The sequence below is a fragment of the Amphiura filiformis genome, chromosome 16, assembly GCF_039555335.1.
Source record: "Amphiura filiformis chromosome 16, Afil_fr2py, whole genome shotgun sequence".
Lineage (NCBI taxonomy): Eukaryota > Metazoa > Echinodermata > Ophiuroidea > Amphilepidida > Amphiuridae > Amphiura > Amphiura filiformis.
Genome location: NC_092643.1, coordinates 54,717,535 through 54,741,695, shown reverse-complemented (window position 1 = coordinate 54,741,695; position 24,161 = coordinate 54,717,535). Strand labels below are relative to the sequence as shown.

The window sequence follows — 24,161 nt, the reverse complement described above, 5'->3', positions numbered from 1 at the left end:
GTTTAAAATACTTAAGCAATAGTTTAAGCAACTACTGGCTGTTCAGTTCAAACACTTCCCAGCAAACACAAAACGTTGGGGACATCATTCGCAAAAAATTTAAAAGGTTGTCAGAAAACGTTTAAATGTCGGGTTATATAAAGGGTATATTAAGGGTATAAAACGTTTCCATAACATTACAAAATGTTTTTTGATAATCTACTTCGGCAAACACAAATGTCTTACAGAAAACGTTCAAATGTCGGGCTATATAAAGGGTATAAAAACGTTTTAATAACATTCCAAAAACATTTTTGAAAACTTGATGCAAAACATTCTAAACAGAATGTTATTTTGGGGTTGAAAAAATATTTGCAATAACGTTTTCATGACCTTTATATAACCCGACATTTAAATGTTATTAAAACGTTTTGAAAATAACATCTTAAGAACATTTCTGTGTTTGCTGGGTGCAAATATTTTAACATTATGTTATTTAAGTGTTGACAAAATATTTGGCAAAAAATGTTTGCAAAAATACCGGGTGTCCCAAAAAAAGGTTACATGTCGATTTTTGAAAATAATGTAAGTTAATGTTAACCAATATAAATATCCTTTTCATGACATAATCTATGTACCCTCTACTAGTACCCCTGTGAACATCAAGTTCACAACCTACGTATTTAGTCCGCATTCCACACATTCCTGAGCAAGCACTTTACGTGACATAATGCAACACGAGGTTCATTATATTCCGTCACAGCCACCGTGCATTTGGGCATTTGGCGGGGCACTTGAGTAGGCCGGCCATATCATGGCAGATGCAGTATTTTATTCTGATAAACAAAGCATAAAACTTGTTCAGTTTTATTTCAAGAGTTTATTCAGAATAAACAACAGCGAGTTCAAGTCCAAAAAATCCAAACAAGACCTAAATGCAAAAGATTGTTATTCATTTCACTATGTTGATGACAGAGATACAGCGTGCAGAACTACTTTCACCTAAAACGTGTTCTTCTCTAATGACCATCTTCCTTTATTTATTACCACCAAGTGTCAAGAAGTTCTAAAACTAATTTATTTATTTTAAGTGTACAACATTTAATATTTTAATATTTTTCTTTTGTGCAATAAGTTCAACAATGAAAAATAAGAGAACCATAAAAAGTAATAAAGAAAAATCTGAGAACAAAGGTGTGCGTGTGTTTAACTTTCGTTGTGCGATATTTTGATGGTTAGTCACTTTTGACACCCCTGTCATCTTGCGCTCATAACTTAAGTTGCTTTTAAGATACGGAATTGAAACTCAACAAACAGTTACAAGAGGAATTGAATAATAATATCTGAAAAAATGACATTGTTTCGTTTTACCATCACAAGATGCGGTCCATTTTCTACATGTAACCTTTTTATGGGACACCTTGTAGTTTACAATAGCATTTTGAAAACATTTAAAAAATATTGCTATTGTATGTTTTCATACAAAACGTTTTAAAACGTTTTCATGATCTTTATATAACCCGACATTTTAATGTTATTAAAACGTTTTTACTTAAACCAAAAGCCAAAATATAACTTATTTAAAACGTTTTTGTGTTTGCTGGGTTTGCTGTTAAAACGGTTAAACATCGTTTTAACAGTTGACTGCAAAGCCTCATACTGCAACTTCAACTACCACTAATGTTACTACTAATGGATTTGCCATAATTTTTCAGAAACGTATTTTTTGCATGCTGCTGGCGTTTTGGACATCCCAGAAATTGATAAGGTAGCACGATAATTTTTTCTTTTGATTATTTTATATATTTGTTTATTATTAATTTTGTTTATTTTCACTGTTACACATTTACACATATTTTTAATCCTTTGATGACAATTTCCGAACAAATAACAAATCATCCCCACACCCATAAGCTATATTATAACAGGGCTACTGCGCACAAAAATTATTTTTACCCTTAAACCAAACATTATTTCTTAAAAACACTAAAACTATAAATAAAGTATATACCTATTTAAATGAGTTTCGAGACTGACAAATTGGGACATTTACTTCTTCAGAGGGAATCCCACCGCTTTTTGTAACGAGCTTATTACAGAGTAACATATTAATAACGCTTACTAGCTGTATTCATAATATGCAAAGTTGGGGAATAAATTCGCATCGTGTCGAATGATTTATCAAAATACGCACGACAAACGTCTACATCTATTGACCACTTTTGTTAGTAATTTAGTTTTAGTGTCCTTAAAAATTGTAAAGATACTTTTATGCGCATTATAGACGAATCCAACGAGCCAAGTGATGGTCAAAATTCAGTCGGCCATAACTGGGTCCCGTCTACACCAAACTGGTGTTGTTACTGCCTAATTGGGTGGATTAAATCCGCTTAAAAATTGATGTTGAATTGTATTGTTTTGTAAACTTTCATCATTCTTTTGTCTTCGTGTAACACGGGTGATGGAATGCAGCTTAATATCCCCGCCAAGGCCACATCATTTCACATTTTAGGTGGAATAGACCTAAAAGGGGACCCAGCAAGGGCTGCCATTGATGTTTAGGAATGCGTGAAATTGGATTCGTCTATATGGTACAAGACTTACAAGAAATACAACAATCAACGTAAAAAATGGAATATTGACCACAAGCTGTGCCGTCTTCTTTATCTTTATTAGGCATAATTTTTTAACAACGTTTGGCCAATCATTAAACGAAAAGCCTTATATTTGGGTGATATGGGTATAATGTAATACATTTACTTTTGTCTGATTTTCTTTACAGGGTCATTACGTCGGCAACGTTACCTTAGTTAACAGTGACAAGGAGGTTGTCTTTTGTGTATCAATTGATGGACACATTTAGCTATATGATAACCGAAAGCCAGAAGAAGGAGAATACAAAAGTATTAAAATGCAAAATCTGATCAACGTTTTTCTGTATGCTTATGATAAACAAGAAAGAAGTAGTCTAAACTCTGTGCAAAACGGATAGTCAGAATTAACTGGAATTTTCAGTATAGGTTAATTTAATTTGTTATTTTCTGTAGAACTAGGAATAAACTATGATCACTATCGATCTGATCTCTAAAGAAGGCTTTAAAATGAGCATTCGAATATTGATACAACAAAATGAACCCTTATCAATAAAAAAGAAGATAATTGGTCTTTTCCATTTTTGGAAGACCACGTCTCAAAACCTTCGCATTAAATTTGATATCAATCTGAAATTTGAAATATAAATGCAAAAATAATTCCAATTACCATATGATACATGGATACCTGTCAATCGAGTATTTTCATTAAAAAGTACTGATTCGGGTATTTCCAATGAAAAAATGTTAAACGTAAACGTTAAATGAACAATTCAAACTTTTCTTTTCAAAATATTGTGCCAAACTACTCTCTGCGTATTAAAATCATTTATCCGGTTTCCGAAATCGTACCATCATCTTCAATCATGTTTTTAGATTTCATCTTTATTAGCAATTTGCAAGACCACGCATTATTTTGGTTGGTTTCAGAAATGCCAGAATGCGAACCCTGATCAATGTTTATTTCATAATCGTTAAGGAGTCGGACAATATCTATGTGTACCCCGGATTGGTGAACTTTCACAATGGTCTGCCAAGAATCCCCCCATTGACATGCCAAAAAATCTTTGGCCCCTTTCAACATACTAAAAACATTTGCCCTTCCCTCTTTTGATGTGCCAAAAAATCTTATCATATAATGCGAGCGCAGCGAGAAGGAAAGTTTGCATATTTGAACATTGCTCCCCCTGAGCTGTTAAAAATCGCTTGTCCCCCCCCCTTCGGCCTGCCAAAATATTTGCTCTTCCTATTATTCACGACCCGGGGATACAGAGTTGAGTATCAGATTTCGTACCGTCCTTATTTTAGATTGGTTTGAGTGGTTTGAGGCTGGATATCCGATGGAATTTGCCTATGATGATAATAAACTGAGATGATGAAAATTGGGTACAATTTGAGTTGTTATATGTAAGTTGATTATTGTAGAGCAGCTATCAATGTCTATTCATTTAGTATTTCATAGTAGGGAGGCCGCCACATAACCAAAAGTGTACTATTTAACTGTTTCGTAGGACAGATAATATCTCTGTAATATTTGAAATATTAAGTCGTATATCAAAATGTTCAGAAGAGTCACTAAAACATTTTTCAAAAAATAAAATAAAAATCATTTGTCCTGCACACCAAATAATTATGAAGTTGATCCACTCCATTTAGCTTTAATTAGAATTTGACAACATGGCAGAAAATATTCTTCGGACTCTTCTGAATATTTTGATATATGATTTTTCCATTTGAAACATCTGTCCAACGACGCGACACATCTGTCCAACGACGTCCAACACTGTCATTTGTTGTTGTTAATTTTCATGGTTAGGGAATGTTCATAAATACTTTGGTTGGGGAGAGGGGTTGGAAAAGTTGGAACCTCGGACATCAAAAAATGTAAATTTTTTTGATTTCCCTTTCATGTCCTAAAAAGAAACTAAAAAAGAAAAACAAAAATATATGTTATTAACTCATCAGCTAAAATTGACCGTTTGGAGTTATTACTCATAAGAATCATAGTGTTACAGCCAAAATGTAAAGTGCGCAAAATGTGTTAATTTGAAGCTTGAGAATACACGATTGAATACCTAATTGTCATGCTCGTGGAGAACATAAACAATTATTTGGAATATACATGCCTTGCCGTACATTTTACCCCGGACTTTTATCCTCAAATTATTATTTTGATCCTGATTTTTAGGACCCAAATTTGTTTTGATCCCCCTATATTTTCCAGCCCGACCAAAGTATTTATGAACACTCCCTTATACATGTAATTAGCCTCTTATTATGTGGTGCAAGATAAATGCACATATAAATTTATTTATAAGTGCTAAAGTAATCTTATTATACGATTTCAATATATTTCAGTATTGTAAAGAGGGTCCCATTACTTTGTTCACTGATCTGTTATATCACTGACTTGCAAATAGATAGAGCTGTTGTGGCTCAGAGCCACAAATGTTAGTTGGTGGCTTCTTATTTTGATGACCTTGAAAATTGAGAATTTTCTCGAGCTCCGCGCGCACTTCATCAAATTCAAATTCACCTTCAAATTTAAATTCACATATAAATTCATCGCGATCGGGGGCTAAAATAGTGCAACAAGTTTTGTGTGATCAATACGCGCATGTCCCCGTAACTTGACCGGTAAAAAGCATTTGCCTGTGTCTTACCCCTTGTATCTGGTACGCCAGCGACAGAAAGGAAAAAGAGGGCTATCAGAAGACTGAGAATAAAGACGGAAGTAGAAGGATTGAAGACGTAGATACATATGACAAAGCCAACTAAATATGAAATCAGCAGGGATTAAACATTTCCTTCATACAATTATTTCTTTCCCCCAACTAAAAGAAGAAAAAAGTAAAAGAAATATTCCTTATAACACCTTGATTTGGTATAAAACAGTGTAAAATTGCATTTTTTTGCGCGCTTCGCGGGAAATGAACCCAATGTGTATCAACTTGCACTTCAAATAGTGTGAAACTGAAAATTTTCGCGTGCTACTCGCACATCCCAGCGAAATTGGGCCGGAATAAAGCTCCCTGGCCATTTTTCTTTTTCCAACTAGAATTTACATAATAATAGAGTAAAAAGTGTCCACCAAATGCCTTCATTTGGCTGCTTATCTTGTAAATTTTCCAACGACTCAAAAATTATATAACTATACAAAAATAATTACAAATTTCGTTTTATATAATGTGCCCCCCCACTTCGGATTGACGCCCTTGGTCAGACCCTACAAGTGTTTTAAAACTTCTGCTTAACAAACCTGATTATAAACACTACTGCATAACAGTTTTTCCTAAGTTGAGAATGGACTGTCCCACTCGATTTGTGAAAAGGTTGCCCTTTTTGTAGGCCAAAGTAACTGTCTAAAATGAAAGCTGGAATTTACAATAGTAAAAATCACGTTGGGTTTAGGGATGTGCTGACAGTTTTGTTTTATGACGTTGACCAACATTTTCTATTTTGTCAAATATCTTTAAATCTTAGCTAATTGAATGGTCAGTAGTGAGATTACAACTGTGAACTCGTGAGACCCAATCCCACCTTAGTCCTGATTGTTCCTCTCCCAATTTATCATATCGAGGGTTGAGAGCCAGAAAGCCTCAACTCACAATCACCTGCTCCCACAAAATGAGCATGAAGTCGCCAGGGCACTATAGAATATACAGTCCATTAATCATGACAAAATGCAATAGAAAACAAAAGACATTATGGAGAAAATATTGATTTTTGAAGACCAAAGCAAAGAGCCTACTTTATGCTCATTTTGTGAGAGCTGGTCATAGTGTGTTACAGCTTTCTGATTCTGAACCATCGATATGCCAGCCTGTCTTCATAAAGTCATTTACAAAACAAAATAAATACATTTCACGTATCGCCCATGGGAAAAAACGTTGTTCTATTTTGATTGGCTGTCGCTTGAGAAAAAATAGCCGATTTAATTCAGTTCCACAGAGGTCGGTATACACAAGAGTCGCATTAGTTTACATGTTCACGTAACCACCTTCAACTCATGTGCATAGAATTGGATACCAGGATCGTATTCTGATTCGTCGTGCCTTCTAACCTGTTCTAATTAGCATACTTTTGGATACTCCATATTTGTAATTACCTAATTAATTATTTACACCTCTATGTTGTTTACATAGTGACGTCATTAGAGCTGGTCAATTCGTCAAACATCCGACGAACGAACGTTTGTAGTTTTCTTTTTATTACTGTTATATCGTGAAATACCATATAGCTGACGTGTTAGTCCAATATGATAGGAAAATATTTCTGGTGATGACCCCATGTTCACATTGGCTAAATAAGCTGTATTTTCGCTGGAAAGGAGCCGGGACATGTCGGCCATTTTGTTTGCAAAAGGCATGTTCTTCTCCCGCATTACCCGGAAGTGGCAGCACCAGAACAAATGACGTCATTTCTGGATTTCAGCCGGAACGGTTACGTTCACTGCCGTGCATCAGTATACGCATCAGCGTATCTAGGTTTTACTAAATTAAAACATCTTTGTTCAGCTCAGATAAAAAGCAAATAATAACTTATTTCTACAGTATTTTAATCGTGAAATAACTCAATATGTCGATATTTGCACTCTTTGGCTATTTTCATCTTAAGTTTCACCTTAAAAGTGAGATAGCAACATAATGAAAATAATATAACTATGCAAAAATGATTAATGGCCTACTTAATTATAAAATGACCGCTATTCATACGTATAATTCTTTATGTAAGAATGGGTGTGCAAACTCGAATTATAAATCGCGACGTAATGTACGTTTTCCTTCGAAAACCGTCTTTACGCGCGCAAACATGCCTAACAATTAGACTTTTTATGCTCAATTATGACTTTTATCATCCTCAACTATGACTACACTCAAATATGACTTTTGCACTAAACTATGACTTTTACAGATTTCTTTTTTGAAATCTGGTGCTCCTAATTCACAGGAGGGATCTACGTCAACCAACCCAACCCATGGCAAAAACACCCAGATGCCTCCCTAATAGGTGCCTTATGATCTACTCTCGATGTCAGAAAAATACTTAAAAAACTAAAAAGTACTTAAATTAAAAACAAAAATATTCAAGAGTGGGGGGGCTTTCATGTTTATTATGCATTGTTTCTTGCAATAAGGGTCACTCAATTTATAAATATGGTACACATTCAAGTATGTTTTTACGAAAAGGTATATTATGTTGAAATATTTTTCTGATATCAGGAGTAAATATGCGTGAATATTAACTTGATGTCATGCAAAGATATGCTTCTCTGTATTATGTTCTTCATATAGTTGCGGAGTTTTGGTCTCTTCCACGCCTATTTCTAGTGGCATTAGAAACACTGGAAACTATTTCAAGCACAATGGTCAAACAATTTCGACAGGAACACGCCCCACTACTCCCACGCTGCTTCACTGACCGACATATTATTAGAGTTGAGTTGCCTGTTGAAAAAAAGGAAAATACATGCAATAACTCGATACAAGTTTGGAATATTTTTATTTTTGTATCTAATGCATTTTTCGATCATGTTTATTGTTCTGGAGTAGTGCTCAGTTGAATTTAATTGAAAGATACAAATGTCCTTTGATGTTTACATCACACAGTTTGTCAATTAAACAAAGAATTACCTGAAGAAGCGCATTACAGTGGGAGGATCACACAATTGCAACACTTTTTGGTGGTATCTTTATATCACAAAATGAGATTGAAGACACCAGGAAACTTTATTGTGTTAACAAAAACTTAAACTCCTCACTGTGACATGTTCAGATAAGTATCTTGCTTGAAAAAACACAACTCAATAATTGGTGTGTCTACCCCTTGCCAGCTTAAGGTCATGTACGCGACGTGACATTCCCTCGACCAGGTTTGCCAAGGTCCCGTGTGGAATATCTCGCCAGCAAGCAATGAGTGCGTGTTTTTAAAAGCTCCTGCAGGGTGATTGTTTGGTTGTCCATGTTAGGTAACCTGCGGGATATATCTGCCCATACGTTCTCTATAGGGTTCATATCCGGGCTCAAAGCCGACCAGTCCAGGTTATCTACATCCTCATTTTCAAGGAATTCCCTCACGCGTAAGGCTCTGTGCGCCGTAGTGTTGTCATATTGGATCACGAAATTGTTCCCGAAGTCTCTTCTTTCAAACGGAAGCATAACCGTATCAAGAACATGCAGGTAATGGTTCTGGTTCACGTGTCCTTCTATCAGGTAGGGATGTAATTTCGACCTACTGTGAAATGCTCCCCATACTGTGATTCCACCAACATCTCCCTGGACTCTAGGTAGGATACAATCCTCGAACAGGGCTTGACCAACCTGTCTTCGACCTTGAATCGGCCATCTTGTCTGCAGAGGAGGAATCGGGCGTCATCACTGAAGATCACATTACGCCAGTGGCCAACTGTCAAATTCCTATGTCTCTGTGCCCAAAGCAAGCGCGCATGCCGATGTCTTTGCAGAAGTATCGGCTTTATTCTTGGTCGTCTTGGGCAAAAACCTGCACTAACCAGTCTATTGTTAACAAGTTTCCTGGTAACAAGCGCGTTTGTGGACCTCAGCCATTGTGTTCGTAGCCGAGATGCAGGCTTCAAGCGGCCATTGCGGCAAAGTCACAGGGGAGATCGGTCTTCCCTGGCGGTCGTCTTTCGGGGCCGATCTGACCTTGGTCTGGGTGTAGTAGTTCCGGTCTCTCGACGTCTCTTCAAAATTTTAGAAACTTCGCCTTATGGAATTCCTAAAGCGGCACCAATATCCTTCTGTTTGTAGCCGCGATCACGTAAGTCAATGACCCGGACGTAAAAATCTGCGCTCAACTCGTACCCCATGATCAGAAATATCGTATACAACAGACAGATGCAACAAAGTAAAGCTCGTTTCTTCACACGGTAATGCAAAAGCCAATGTAACCTTATGAATCATATCGCTAAAATAACTGCGAAAAGGATGCCCGATGGTTCATTGGTCAAGCATGAGAAGCCATTGTCCTACATTACGTCTTGTGTGATATGGAATGGTACCTAAGACCTTGCCAGACACCTGTGATTCATTTTGCATGGCCAATGGGTCATTGCTGGTAAGAAATCTGCACTTAAAACAGGAATATTCAAAAAATAAAAATATTCCAAACTTTTGTCCATGACTGTAACCTCATTCATAAAGCACATTTTAATATTCGTTTAAAAAACCTACCTGCAATTGACAAAATGCATACAAACGTGGCCAATGGTGAAAGGCCAGCTGTCATTGGTTCATTGCCTCATGAATATTTTATGCAATTATGAATGGATATTAAAGATAAAATAAGGTATTAACAGTCCTGACAAAGAAAAACGTAAAGTTTCAAAAGTAGTCAAACAGTTATTGCAAAGCCTCGTCAGGTAGTATGAGCCTCCAAGAAGGAAATTTGAATTTACAAAGGTTCATCTCTTAACTTCTAAAAAATAGAGAGTAACACTTAATAAAACTTGAACGAGTTAATGACTAACGCTTATACTGTCAAGGTATACCTTCGTTTATTAACACACCAACGCCTGAGAAAAACTTTGGTTCTTTGCAAAAAAATAATTAAATATTATTACATGTAGTAACAACTGGCAGGAAAGTTTTCTGACAGTTTTAAGGGATCTAGAATGAGCGTTTATGGCGTTTCGACAGTATTTTTTGTGGGACATGAGAGCACCGCAGACGTATCGAATTGCATTCTGAATACGAAGCATGTCTTTCTGATATCAAATAATTTTCATTTTTTGAAATTCACGATTTAATACAAATTTTATGACAAATTATTAAAATTTGATATTTTTCAAATTTTTGATATATAACAGTCCTCGAAATAAATTTTATAAATCTAATGATATATTCTTAAAGTGTATGTAGCTGGGAGGAAAAGCCGACGATCAATTGAAATTTTGACCTTTTATATTGAAGATATGGATTTTTTCCCCAAAAGACCTATTTTTTTGGTGTTTTGGGAAAAATCCATATCTTCAATACGAAAGGTCAAAATTTTCAATTGATCGTCGGCTTTTTCATCCCACCTACATACACTTTAAGTATAAATCATCAGATTTATAAAGTTTACTTCAAGTACGGTTAAATATCAAAAATATCAATTTTTAATTTCATAAAATGTGTATTACATTACATTCAAAAATCAAATTTATTTGATATCAGAAGGACATTCTTCGTATTCAGAATGCAATTCGATATATCTGATGTGCTCTAATGTCCCACAATAAATACTGTCCAAACGTCCATACCCCTTCCCTTAAGCCAAACGAATGGGTTAAATGAATGAATATTGTGGTGTTCTATGGGGATTTAAAGTCATAATTATGACTTACATTCAAACGTGTAATATTGATGTCAGGCGCGAATTCAGGCATGGGCACACTGGGCCCGTGCCCCTTTTCAAGGGTTTTTTTTTACCATTATTTTGTTGGAAAAAATAAAACCCCTTTGTTTTGCTTTCGATATTTGCATCGCATTTTGATCATGATTAACGACCTCCCATGCCAGTAGCGGATCCAGACAGGGGCACACACGACCCGTGCCCCCCTTTCATGTTCAAAAACCAAAAACTACCGGGCACTGATCATACACATCGCGTAATACCTAAGGTCCACAAAATGGCTTCAATTCAGCATTTATTTTGATTTTTTTCCTTCAAATACTGAGGGGACATGTCCCTGCGTATGGATAAAGAAATATCCACTTTGGCTTTTGCTTGGAAATTCGTACACTTTTAGTTTAAGCAATAATAACAGCTTTATTGTCAAAGTGGCCCATGACATGGCTTCATGTGCCTCTATTTTGATTTTTTTTTTCGCAAATACTGAGGCGTCACATCTCCCCCGCAGTGTATATGGCGTGGTCAATTCAAACAAATATCAAGTATATACAATGTATATTATACATGTACTTCAAGTATTCCAGACCATGATAATGAATTGAAAAGATCAAAAATCTTCTTTTGATTACTTACCCACGGCGAGAAGCACAACCGATACATTCACCACAATAATAAACACGGCCATTGCTGTCTGTCGATGTCCAGATGTGTCAATAAATGGAACTTGTAGTACTATAGCAGAGACCAGATTAAGAAAGATGGCGACAAGAGAAGTCATCTGCAGCCAGTGCTCAAATGAATCTTGCATTGGTTTAAAATACCCATGACTGGTTATAAACACCATTGAAAGAACTATGGTCGCCCCAAGGGAAAGTGGATCCTCCGAGCCATAAAGAACTACAAGAGATGTTTGCAACACTTTACGAGTTAGCTCAACTATTTCCCAATACCAATATTCTGGCTTGTAATTCTCACAAAGGAACTGTACGTACAATGGATACTTAGAATAATCATCGATCTTATCATTAGTTTGGGTACCTGCATCTTTTTTAATCTTTTCATTGATGTCCTCAATATCTTCACGATTAAGTTGTTGATCACTTTGCTCTGATGATGTGATTTCGTCATCATGATGCAGAAGCGGCATTGTATCGAGTGCTTGGATTGTGATTTCGTTACTTCCATTATCACTGTCTTCACTTCCTTCTGAAAGTGCCGTGTTTACATTCCGCAAACGCGGTGGATCAACGGACTCATCGTTAACTGCGTTTTCTTGACGACATGTTGGTCTTCGACGGTAAATCAGAACGAACAAACACAGAGGATATCCGATGACAAAAAGCAACGATACGTAAGCTGTTACAACATAGTTCTTGTGCTTTTGCGTCTGGCAGTTAATTGAGTAATCTGATCGTAATCGCTGAGGACAGTAATTGTTGTTCTCATCAACACAGAACTCTTGACAAGCCACTGGCATAAGAGACAAGATCACATCACACAAACTCAAGTAAGAGATAAAGAGTATTAAAACTATAAAGAAGTAACAGTTTTCTCTCAAACCTTTCAGTTTTTCCGTCACGTTTGCAAACGACAGTTTCTTATAGAATCGAACAAATAACCATCTTGAGCTATATAAAGCAGCTGGTACCAAAACAGCAAGACAACACAAAACCAATCCGATAAGGAATTCCTGGTAGATATTCAATACAAGATTATCAATGTAACAGCGAGGTTTAGCGAGTAATTTGAATATGTTCAGCTCCAAAGCTTTAAACACGTAAGCAAGTTTTGACACTTCCGTTGGCCAGTGGACGTTATGAAGAGAAGTAAATATAGCTCCTGCTATTTGGTAATAACCAAGTACTATTTTAAATCGAGCAACCAGAAGGTACAATAGAGATCGGTTGAGCGATTTATCAGAGTTGTCGCTCTCACCATCCGCACGTTCTTTTATCCTTTTCTTGAGATCCCAAATTGTGATCGCCACCACAACACACAAGAGACTAAACACACCTAAAGCCTCTAAAATTAGATGCCAGATGGGAGGACAAATAAAGCAATATTCGAACCATGAATAGTAGTCAATACTACACCTGGAACAAAGCCATCCTTCATAGCCTTCCCCACATGATTCATCAATACCATCTGACGCTGGACATGAAACTTCTCCGCCTGGACATGGGAAAGGATTTGGAAGTGCTCCTTCAAAGTGAGTGCTTGTGATATCGTAACTCCTGTTATGTGTCATTAAATTTGTGATATATGCTTTGTATTTATTAATTAGGTTTTGAGGCTAAGTCCACCAGAAACCTGGAATAAGTTTATGATACTCGTCTGTACAGTTAATGCCATGTTCCGGGCAACGCATACAGGGACCAAATCTATCTTTTCTGTAGTATCCGTCTAAACAAGGGCAAGCGCGGAATCCTGCAAACTTGTTCTTGTTTGTACCCACGGGACATACTTGACAATCCGATGTTTTAGAACCAGGGGCATGATGAGGAGACACAAAAGTACCAGTTGTGCAGAAATCACATCCAATACCACCTTTTTCTTTCGAAACCTGGCCACTGCGCACCTGCAGGTACCCACCTGTAATAAGAAATAAGCTTAAATAAGGCTTTAATAATTCAGAATGTGTGCAATATTTTAAAAAATGATAATATCCAAAAGAAGCAACATTTTGATCATCACACACCGTCATCATCACTATATCTTCGTGTCAAAAATTGCCGTGATAGTACGGCGAATCCTCTCGTTTTTCAATAGCTACGCATGGCGATTTTGTTCGAGATAGGCCGAGCGACTCAGTCTAAGCATAGTACGGCTATCATATGAGATACCATCAAGTTCTATTCTACACATTATTACGATTTGCGCATGCTCTAGTATCCCATTATGGTGTTGCTATTACAAGGAAATTCGATTTGTTTTGAAGTAAAATCAAGGTTTTGTTTTAAATACACTAACTTGAAATTAAATACACTAATTAGCGGCCATCACTGTTTGCTCTGGATACATTTTTACTGCATTTTTGGCGTAACGATTTTTAAATCGAAAGTTAAAATTGTGATATATTTAATTTTGAGAATTACAATTATATAAAGGAACACATTTATGATCCAGGTGCGTGTATAATAGAAAATTCGATCACACGTGTATATCACAATGCATATGTAAACTTTCTTTATCTGTGTCAACAATAGAATATTGATCACCAACGGAGTATGAAGCTTTATGAAAAAAATATTTATAATATAGCGTGTTGACACTGTGCATCATTAATTTTGTTCCAATAATTCCAAATATATGGGATAAAGTTGCAGGCTTTGAAAAGATACAGATTGTTTCAAGAAAAGAGTAGAGTAGAGTAGAGTAGAGTAGAGTAGAGAGTAGAGAGTAGAGAGTAGAGTAGAGTAGAGTAGAGTAGAGTAGAGTAGAGGAGAGGAGAGGAGAGAAGAACTGAAAAGATGAAAAAAAAAGTATTCGGAGGGATATAAAATGGCGTTTTTACCAGCTGGGCACGTTTTACATCCAGCCGTTGCACGGTCACCATAAGTACCGGGCTTGCAAGGATTGCACTGGTAAGAAGATATGTCACTATTGCATTCAAATCCAAGTATTTCTATTCCATGTCGCAAATCTCGTTCTGCAGGTATTGATATATTAATGTTATCTCCAACACCAAACCTATGCATATAATGCAAAAATGTGTGTTTATATTTCAAACTTAAAATGAAAAATCAATATGACATCAGAATGACGAGAGATGAAGTACATATAACATATAACGATGAACAGTACGGTATGTATTTTTATAATGTGTTTACACATTAAAGTTAAAACAAAAAATAAATCAAATTTTAGGAGAGATACTTACATTCTTACGTCATCGGGAAAGTGAGGTGTTTCAGATAAATAATTCCTCGAATAGTATCTGTGAAGATATTTAAAAAATTGTGATTTAGGCAATAGAAACAAATTAGTGAAAACAAATGATTCTTTGCCTGTATCTTTGCCATGGCCAATATAAATTTAGCATCAATTCTCATTAATTAAGCAGCATCGACAGTCTATCAATAGATCGAACAAATGTGACTGGACACTACGAATCAGCCATAAAGTCGGCCCGGTCAATTTTGTTTTATTTTGTGTTAAGGAAATATATATCATAAGCTTTAAAATAGTATATCATTTGACTTCAAACGATATCTATAAGCGGGGTTATGTTTGTTGAACTCTGCTCCTTCAACAAAATGGTTACTTTTTCAGTTCTACGTGTATCTCTTTTTCAACATTGCTGGTAATAAAGTCATAATTGGCGGTCATTTCAAATCATCCCCATGTCAATGAGGTTCAGGAATGTCCTCTCATTGTTATTGTTGGTTATACATACCTAGACAAAATAAACTCAACCAACAAGGATCGAAACGATTATAGATGGTCAGATATATCGGGAACTGAAATATATAGCAAAAACTTATTTAATGTATATAAAGCGCAGCTTTCTCCTGCGCATTTTGATACCTCTTTTGTTGCTCTACGATATCATTTTGTCGAGTTATGGGCGCTTGAGTGGCTTCAAGTCGGATTTTGAAAGTTGCAGTTAGCTCCTATTCAAGCCAAATGCGTTGTACTGCTCATAGCATGCGACGACGAATCCAGGCAGTGATAGACAGTGATGGTGGGCACACCAGGTATTGAGATGTCAGCAGATAGAGTTCATGAGATAAGTCAGAGATAAGTAAAGGGTAGCAAGTACTGAAGTTGGAAGTCGAAGGAGTAAAATAAAGTAAAGTTCATGGTTATGTAAACAGAGCACATCGGTGTCCTTTGTCTTGATTTTGGGTGTGTGTGTGTACACGACGAACGCATTTGGCTTGAATAGGAGCTAAGTGCAACTTTCAAAAGCCACTCAAGCGCCCATAACCCGACCAAATGATATCGTAGAGCAACAAAAGAGGTATCAAAGGCGCAGGAGAAAGCTGCGCTTTATATACATGAAATAAGTTTTTGCTATATATTGCAGTTCCCAATATATCTGACCATCTATAATCGTTTCGATACTTTCTGGGTTGAGTTTACAATCTAATTGTAACCCACCACTTGAACATGATTTAGCCAAAGCAAACAAAGACTAGAGCTATTTAATGATTAGAATATTATCATCAACAGCAATAGGATTATTGATTGGTTTAAACGCTATCAAATGAGAAACATGTCGCGCCTAATTGAGACACCTATGAGGCAAAAAGCAGCTTTTCTAGGCATTGTGGACATGGTGCCTTCACCAAAGAAAGTTTCCTACTATAAAGACCTAACTTTTGAGATTGTTTGCATGTCGAAAGGTGCAAAATTAACAATAAGGCGCCCGGTTATAAATCCGCGTTCAGCAAGTCATCATCACGACACTTGTAAACAAACCGTGCTCGAGTTTGATTGACAGATGACGTCAGACGCGATAAATTCTCTTTATCTTTGTCTTTCATTATAGTTGATGTATGCGGTTATTTGTCAGAGTAATCGAAGAGAGCTTACACTTTGCCTCCGTCTGTAAGACAATCAAATGCATGATCTTCAATATCAGTTATGTCGTTGTAGTACAAGTACCTTAAGGCAACAAACAATGAATAGTATTGTTTAGACTTTAGAGGTTAGTTAATCATAAAACTCTTCCATTTTCAGTACAAATCAACCCTAAAATATTCCGTTTTCATAATAACACAAGTGCGAGTACTCAATATTTATATTTAATGCTTATGAGTACAATGGTAAGAATATTGAAATATGAACTGTTCCATTTAACGAGGCTTTGCCGAGTTGAATGTAACAGTTCATATTTTGCAGGATGACAACATTCTGTCTAATAACAATAAAAACATTCAATATTTGTTTTATATAACTTCTTATTTCAGGGAATAATATTATTCAATTCTTTTCCTTCCACCCTACATGTAGAACTCATATCAGTGATACCATAGCTAACTATATGCAGTCAAGGATTGTGCTCATGTAACTTCGTACCTCGGGTCACAGTGACATGACCTCCGACAGTGATCTAGTAGATTACTTCACGATAAAAATAGATATTGATCTATTCCGTACAGCGTATGTACATTAGAATTAAAATTGCTACCCTGGCAGCTCACACCTCTCTTGTTTAAATAAAGCCTTAATGTACGATCTTTTTAATTTTTTCGATTTTCTTTTTTTTCTTCCAAAATGATAATATGCAATCATTATAAAAGTTCCCAATACATTTGGACGCGAAAAACACTGGGATTTTGCAAAGAAACAACATCATAAACTTCACCTCTATCACTCGAAATATCTCGCATTTTTTGGATTAGGACGGCGAGTGCGGCCTCAGAGTAAGTCTCCTACGCAGCCAGTTTGGTTACGCTCCCTCCAACTGGTTTTGTAGAAGACTACGATTTTTGATCGTTCCGACATATTATCATAATCTGAAAAATTATGATAATATGTCGGACAAAAAGAAACTTATCCCGTTTTACTACAAATGGGGCGAATTTGACAGTTTGCTCATAGATTTAAGTTGGAACATGTGTAAGTATTACAAATATGCCAAAAATTCGGTTTTGAACAAAATAAAGGTATTTTCTGAAAAAAAGATCGTACATTAAGGCTTGATGACGAGCAGGGTTGCTTCATAATACAAGGGTTTGATTCCTGGCCCAAAAAACAAGAGATAATTGGTGTTTAATGGCTACTTACAGTGTTTCAAGTGTGCAGTTGCGTGTTCTTAGTGAATTGTTGCCTATAGAAGTAATATTGTTATGAAAAATATACCTTGAATATGAAAAGAATAACAAAAATATTAAAAGAAATGACTAAATAATCAGCATGTGATAAATGAATGAATAAATAAATATATAAAATTAAACTACGTATTCTAAACATTATATTTTCTTGAAATGTATTTTTTCATGTTTCATAAAGCTCTTCAGTAAGTCATACATAAAATTGCACGAAATGTTAATTTACACTTCAAACCGTAGCGTAAAAGCAAATTCTGATTCTTCTTATTGTCGGTTTTGGGACGTAAGTTTGCTACATTAGACTCAATGCTTTTAGCATCGTCACATCGCATGTGATAATCCAGGACTGGTTCCATCTTTTTTTGCCCAAAGGTTCCCACGGTCGGTCGAAGGTGATAATGGGGCCAAAACTATGTATTCCAAAGTGTTGAAATGTATCAGCTCAAGGTTTATTAAGTTGAATAAGTCAAATGTCAAAAATATTCATACGCAGTGGTCAAAGTTTAAATATTGTCCGATTTCATCGAAACTGGTCTCAAGTTCATCCCTTAAACATTACCAATGTTAAACATAATTATATTTAATTCTCTATCATAGTTAATGCAGCCGAAATCCAATAGGAATATGTACATGTAAAACCTTTGACCCATGACATTGATGTTCCATTTTTAGTGTCATAGGAGTAAGTAACAATTATATCGGAGGACAAAAATACTGAACTAAGCATCGTATTGCAATATGACAATGGACTTGTTTTTATTCCAAGCGATTGGGCAATTATGACCTTCAACTCCTCGTGGGCAGCAATAGGGCCGGCAGAGCCAAGGGTTCCATGACAGAAATTCTCAAAAAATTAAAATGGTCAACACTGGAACAACGTAGAAAGCAATCTCGTTTAACCACCATGTTTAAGATACAAAATGAAACCATTGCCATACCCATACCGGATTATATTAATCGTCAATCAATGAAAATTACAAGGCAATACCATCCTGCCAAATTCAGAGTTCTCAAAACCAACAGCAACGTATATAAATACAGTTTTTATCCTCGTACAATCAGGACTGGAACGACCACCCTTCAAATATCCTCACCATAACTAGTACTGAAAGCTTCAAAGCAGCTATTTCCGATCACATCATGAAGTAACCCATTTTTCTTTTTTGTATGTGTTTTGTTCATCCAAATCCACAATTCCTATCTCAATTAGATATTGCTTTTAGCAACGTTATTGAGTATTTTGTAGATGTAGATGTAGGGACCATCGAAGAAAAAAAACCTGGAAACAATCCTAGGTTTTATCATTTGAAAATGTAAGGATTCAAAAAACATTGGTTCGAATAATGTGGCAAGGCAAAATGCTAAGTCAAATAGTACAACACAACACCACGTACTACGAGGGTTGATCAATAATATCCCGCAACTAGTATTTATCTCCGCTCATGCATGACTTTTACTTATCAACACATAACAATAAGTATAAGAGTACCTTTAATTACGTGATCAATAATATCCCGCAACTAGTATTTATCTCCGCTCATGCATGACTTTTACTTATCAACACATAACAATAAGTATAAGAGTAGGCCCCTACCTTTAATTACGTAATCTCATTTGCATAAAGTCATTGCTATATGCACACTGACAATTGTCAACATTGGCGGGAAACTTGAATTGTAGTTGTAGGGAAGGAGAAGTAAAGGACCAAAGCGGTTTACAAGCCTTATTTTTAGTGTGAGGTAATCTGAGTATTTTCAATAAAATTGATAATTGTGAAAGAAGAAATGTATTCGTCAACAGACGAGGAAAGGGATCGTCTTTGAACTTCACCAAAAATAGGCCTTAAAGGGGCATTTCGTGATCCACAGCCTCATCCCCCCACTTTTCTCAAAAAAGTTGAGATTTTTATATCACTGGAAACCTCTGGCTACATAATGTTTATGTACAAAATATTTCTTGCAGATTAATTCGTTTAGCAAAGATATCGTGAAATTTGAATTTCGTTCTGGTGCACCAGAACGAAATTACAACGTATTGTCTATGGAGCAGTGTAATACACATAATCATGCATAATTCGCAAACGCAATATCGGAATCAACTGAAATTTTGGGAATATGCTTTTTTCGTGGATATGTACTGAAAAATGTCATAAAAAGAATATGCTAGGATCACGAAATACTCCTTTAACGACAAACAAAAACGGTGTGAAAATCGTGAGAAAAGACCACACAAGGTAGAATAATGCAAATTATCCCCAAATATGAAACAAAACCAAATATGATTATTGTTATGGTATGAGAGATCATAGTCAGGACAATAGAAATTGTTGCAATAAAAATAGAGATATGACAATGCGTTGATGGTATGCATGATTAAAAGAACTAAAAGTGTTTAAAAAACAGAAAATGTTATCAAAAAAAAGCGCTAGAAACATGATTTATACAATGTTCGTGGAACAGTAGCTGTGTGAGTGAATTGCTATACTAATGCTATGTCTTATGCTAAAATTAGACATACCTTTCGAAATTCAAATTTCTTATTCAATCCAGAGCCTCTCCATGGTGTGCTACTTTGATTACAATAACATGGCCTTTTGAAAACAAAGGGTTCATTAAGAAAGAAATGTTTGTGATTTCACCACTGGAACCTCCCTTTTTAATAATCAGTGGATACCCAATCGAACCAGGAACCATTTGTTAAATTTGGTCATCGATTATTATTTCTATCTCTTATTATGTAAATAACAATGGGTGATAAAGCATTCTTAAAATTGGAAATATTCAACACGATCCCTTATCTTATGGTAAAATGGTATAAATCTAAAAAGAGTACAGCATCATTATTATGTTATCGGTTTACAAAGTCGCCAGATTCCATACTTTTATTCTCGAGATATTTGGAATTATGTAACAATACCTCAATTTGGCGCGAACATTTCTTGACTACTTTTCACCATAAATCAGGCAGTGTCCAAACGCTATTGTGTTTATTCTAATGCTAATCACAAATTTGTTTTGAAAGACAAAGGACAAAAACTTCAAAAAGTCACACATGAGTGGAGATATACAGGGTGTCCCAGAAAAAATTACCGAGTGAATAAAATTGAACGTAAGTAAAAAAATAGATATCAGAATCAAAAAATCATAGCCTATTTTGTTGTGCATCACATACGAAAATTTGATTTGATTCGGTTGACTGGTTCCGAAGAAATGAACGATTGCATAATGCGTGCATCAATGCAGTTCATTCCAAGTTTGATCAACAGGCGCTTTTTTCATACTCGCTCACTGCTTCCTAAAGTTTGTGTATCTCATTAAATTTAGTCCACATTATCTATTAAAATACGACGGTGCTATGTCATTCATGCTTTCAATGAAGATGAAAACAGTTTGTCTTAGAAAACTTTGATTTTCTTTAGGTTGTGCAAATATATTATATTTTAACTTTACAAAGAACATTTGAGCCAAGAATGACAATGATCAAATAATTACAGCTTTACTTGTGATTTTGATACCATGCAACATTAATGTTGAAGTTTTAAAAGATTTAAACTTTGCATTACAATTTCTTGGAAATATTCCGAAAACATTAATGTGTTTGAGAAATTTTTAAGCCAGTTTGAATTCTTTATGTAGTTATTCTTTATGCAACATTTATATCAACATTAATTAAAAGATATTTACAAATACCGAGCAACATCTTACATGCAAGCTTTCATTTTCAATATTGTGCAGGTTTTCAAATGTGAACAAAACGTAATTAAATGTTTTTCAAGAAACATGTTGTTTAAAAAGAATGAAAAGGATTTCATAGAACAAAATATGAATCCCATTGAACCACTAGTTTAACCACTAGTGCGCATTGTGTTGAATGATCTTTCTTTCAAACTTGGAATGAAGTGAATTGACACATGCGTTATGTAATCGCTCATTTCTTCGCGATCAGTCAACCGATTCCAGCAAAATTAACGTATAAGATGCAGAATAAGATGGGCTACACGCTGATGTTTAGATTTCGAATTCTGATGTCTATTTGTCGACTTACATCCAAATTTATTTGCCCGGTAATTTTTTCTGGGACACCCTGTACACCATAGTTGCAGGAACCTATTGACCAGCCCTCGTACAAAAGGAATATTATGTGATCAGTGACTTAGACTACTTACAACCTCGTCAAACTGGTCTCATAAAAAGTCCAGGGTGGAATCGCAGTTATTTGGTTTTGAAACAAGTACCTGAAAATTACATTAGAAACAAATATTGGGTGATAAAACGTCAGAACACATGATTTTCGAATAGAGAGAGAGAGAGAGAGAGAGAGATAAAGAAAACTTTTGTCTTTGGATGGCTGTATATTGCCCAGTCAAACTAATATAAGGTAACTAATTATGTAACTAATTCATGTAATTATTTCGTGTAGTCTTAATCCTAACCCTAATCCTTACCCTAAACTAACACTAACACTAACCTTTACCCTAAGCTCGTGTAAAATTACATGAAGGAATAACGAAGGAATAACCAAAACTTTAAACAAAGAGAATAGATCAAGTGGTTTTTGGATTATACCAAAATGTGTTAGGGGGGAACTTACATCTTGTGAACCTTGTATATTAAGGGCTCTGACCTTCATAATGCGTCATTTCATTAAAAAAAATTAATATTCGTTTCTTTGTTTTTAATTAAAGGAAGTCCACTTTTTAAGCGATTTCAGATTTCAACTCTCAGCAGAGCACCTTACACTTTTTCTAGATGGTTCAATCCCTTAAATAAATCCTTCGAAATATACTTAAGTCGATTATCATACAAGAGGAGAACGAGTAAATTAGGCGATGATTGCAGGAAACCATCGGGTAAGTCTTCCAACCAGTTTTTCGACAAGTCACTACAAATTAAAACAAAAACGCGGTAAATTGTTTATGAAATTTTATCAATGTATTAAATATAAATTAATTAACTTAATTTATTTAATTTATTCATTTATGAAATGAAATGAATTCAATAATTGATTAATATTCTAATATGATAATAAAAAATAAATAAATGCATATGAACATACACTTACATTTAACAATACACAATTTTTGTACGATTTTATCTACTTACAGTGACAATAATTCGGTGTTTTCAAACAGATTTCGTGGTATGTGAGTCAAGTGGTGATTATGAATTCTTCTACATGGTTAAATAATAAATTAGAATACAATTATAGCTTAATTAAAATTGGAGTTTAGCGCGCTCGCGTAGTCTCGAGTTTGTAGTGGTACACCCCTAGTTAGTATATCACGAGTTCCCGCGGTACGTTTTGGTAAGGGATGCGGCGTGTGAACCGCGCCAGAGGCGTACGGACGGGGAGGGGCAGGGGGCGATGTAGGGGAGGAAATACCTGGCTCTAAATACCAGGACACACTTTACCAAAAGGTGTATTGTGCATCTTTCTTTGGACCGGTTTGAGGCCACAATTGTCTTAATTTATACTCATCTGAGCATTTTCGTGCGCTTTATGCACAATTGTCCCTGTAAAGTCATTTCAGTAGTAGGTCAGCGGCACGATTTGGAAATTTTGCCACCCTTGGCTCAGCGGCTCCGGTACACACCCATTGAACGCAAGATGTCATGACACCAAATTGATGCCCATGCACTACACGTACAGTACCGTATCTGCATACGATTATCTAAATGACTAATTCTTTAAGTCTACGCAGCTGGGTTTCATTCTGGTCGCTCTCCACAGCCAATATAATAACGACCGGGTCAAAGGTCGGGTCAAATTTAAAGTGGCTCCGATCGGGCTGTAACTCGGGGATAATGATCCCTGGCACTTGGGAAGTATGAAACTTCAATGGTCATATGAGGTCAAGGGTCATGACATCAAATTCAAAGTTGCTCCAATTGGGCTGTAACTCGGGGATAATGATTTAATTGCATTGCTATACATATAATATAGGCTGATCACAATTTGCCCACGTACCATTAGGGCTAAAAGTCAAAACGACTGCCCTTGTGGTCGAACGACTCTGCACTTCTAGTTTTATTTTATGCTTCATTTTAAACCAGTTGTAATTGTATTACGTATGCTACTTACAGGTTGTTGATCTGCCGTACACCAACAAACGCATCTGAAGAAATTCCAGAAAGCTTGGAATACTCTGCCTCCTGTAAATCGCTAATGATCAAATTAATTATGTTATTAATTTCTAATACCCTAGTATCAAGCAATCCATTTTATAAATTGCTTTTTGGAAATTGAAATTGAACGGTGAAGTTTGTTCATTTTGAACAATTCCAACTAAAAACGAAGGTGATTTACCCACTCTATAATGAGCCCCTTAGAATAGCCGGTAGGACACATCCAGAAACCCAGCCCAGGAGGACGAATAGACCAAATTTGCCACTTATAAAATGCTCTCGTTTTCCATTCAATTCGGTTTAAGTCGTATCGTACCAAATGAGGTATCAAA

At 35.7% G+C, this 24,161-nt stretch overlaps 1 protein-coding gene and 2 long non-coding RNA genes across 3 annotated transcripts in view; 1 reads left to right on the top strand and 2 right to left on the bottom strand.

Annotated features, from left to right (window-relative positions):
* The window catches only part of LOC140136635 (uncharacterized), a 50,638-nt gene that overhangs the window by 414 nt on the left and 26,063 nt on the right, over window positions 1-24,161 (top strand). The window contains exon 2 of the long non-coding RNA XR_011856713.1: window positions 1,695-1,747. This is a non-coding gene — a long non-coding RNA (uncharacterized lncRNA). The remainder of the gene's footprint in view (window positions 1-1,694; window positions 1,748-24,161) is intronic.
* Window positions 7,782-13,173, bottom strand: LOC140136429 (uncharacterized). Its single transcript, XM_072158153.1, has 2 exons — window positions 11,559-13,173; window positions 7,782-8,017 (listed from the first exon to the last, which is right to left on the bottom strand). The coding sequence occupies exons 1-2, from the start codon at window positions 13,171-13,173 to the stop codon at window positions 7,857-7,859; spliced, it is 1,776 nt and encodes a 591-aa protein (XP_072014254.1). The 3' UTR covers window positions 7,782-7,856.
* On the bottom strand, window positions 17,663-22,596 carry LOC140136634 (uncharacterized). The gene is made up of 3 exons (XR_011856712.1): window positions 22,442-22,596; window positions 21,870-21,938; window positions 17,663-17,735 (listed from the first exon to the last, which is right to left on the bottom strand). It is a non-coding gene; the product is annotated as an uncharacterized lncRNA (long non-coding RNA).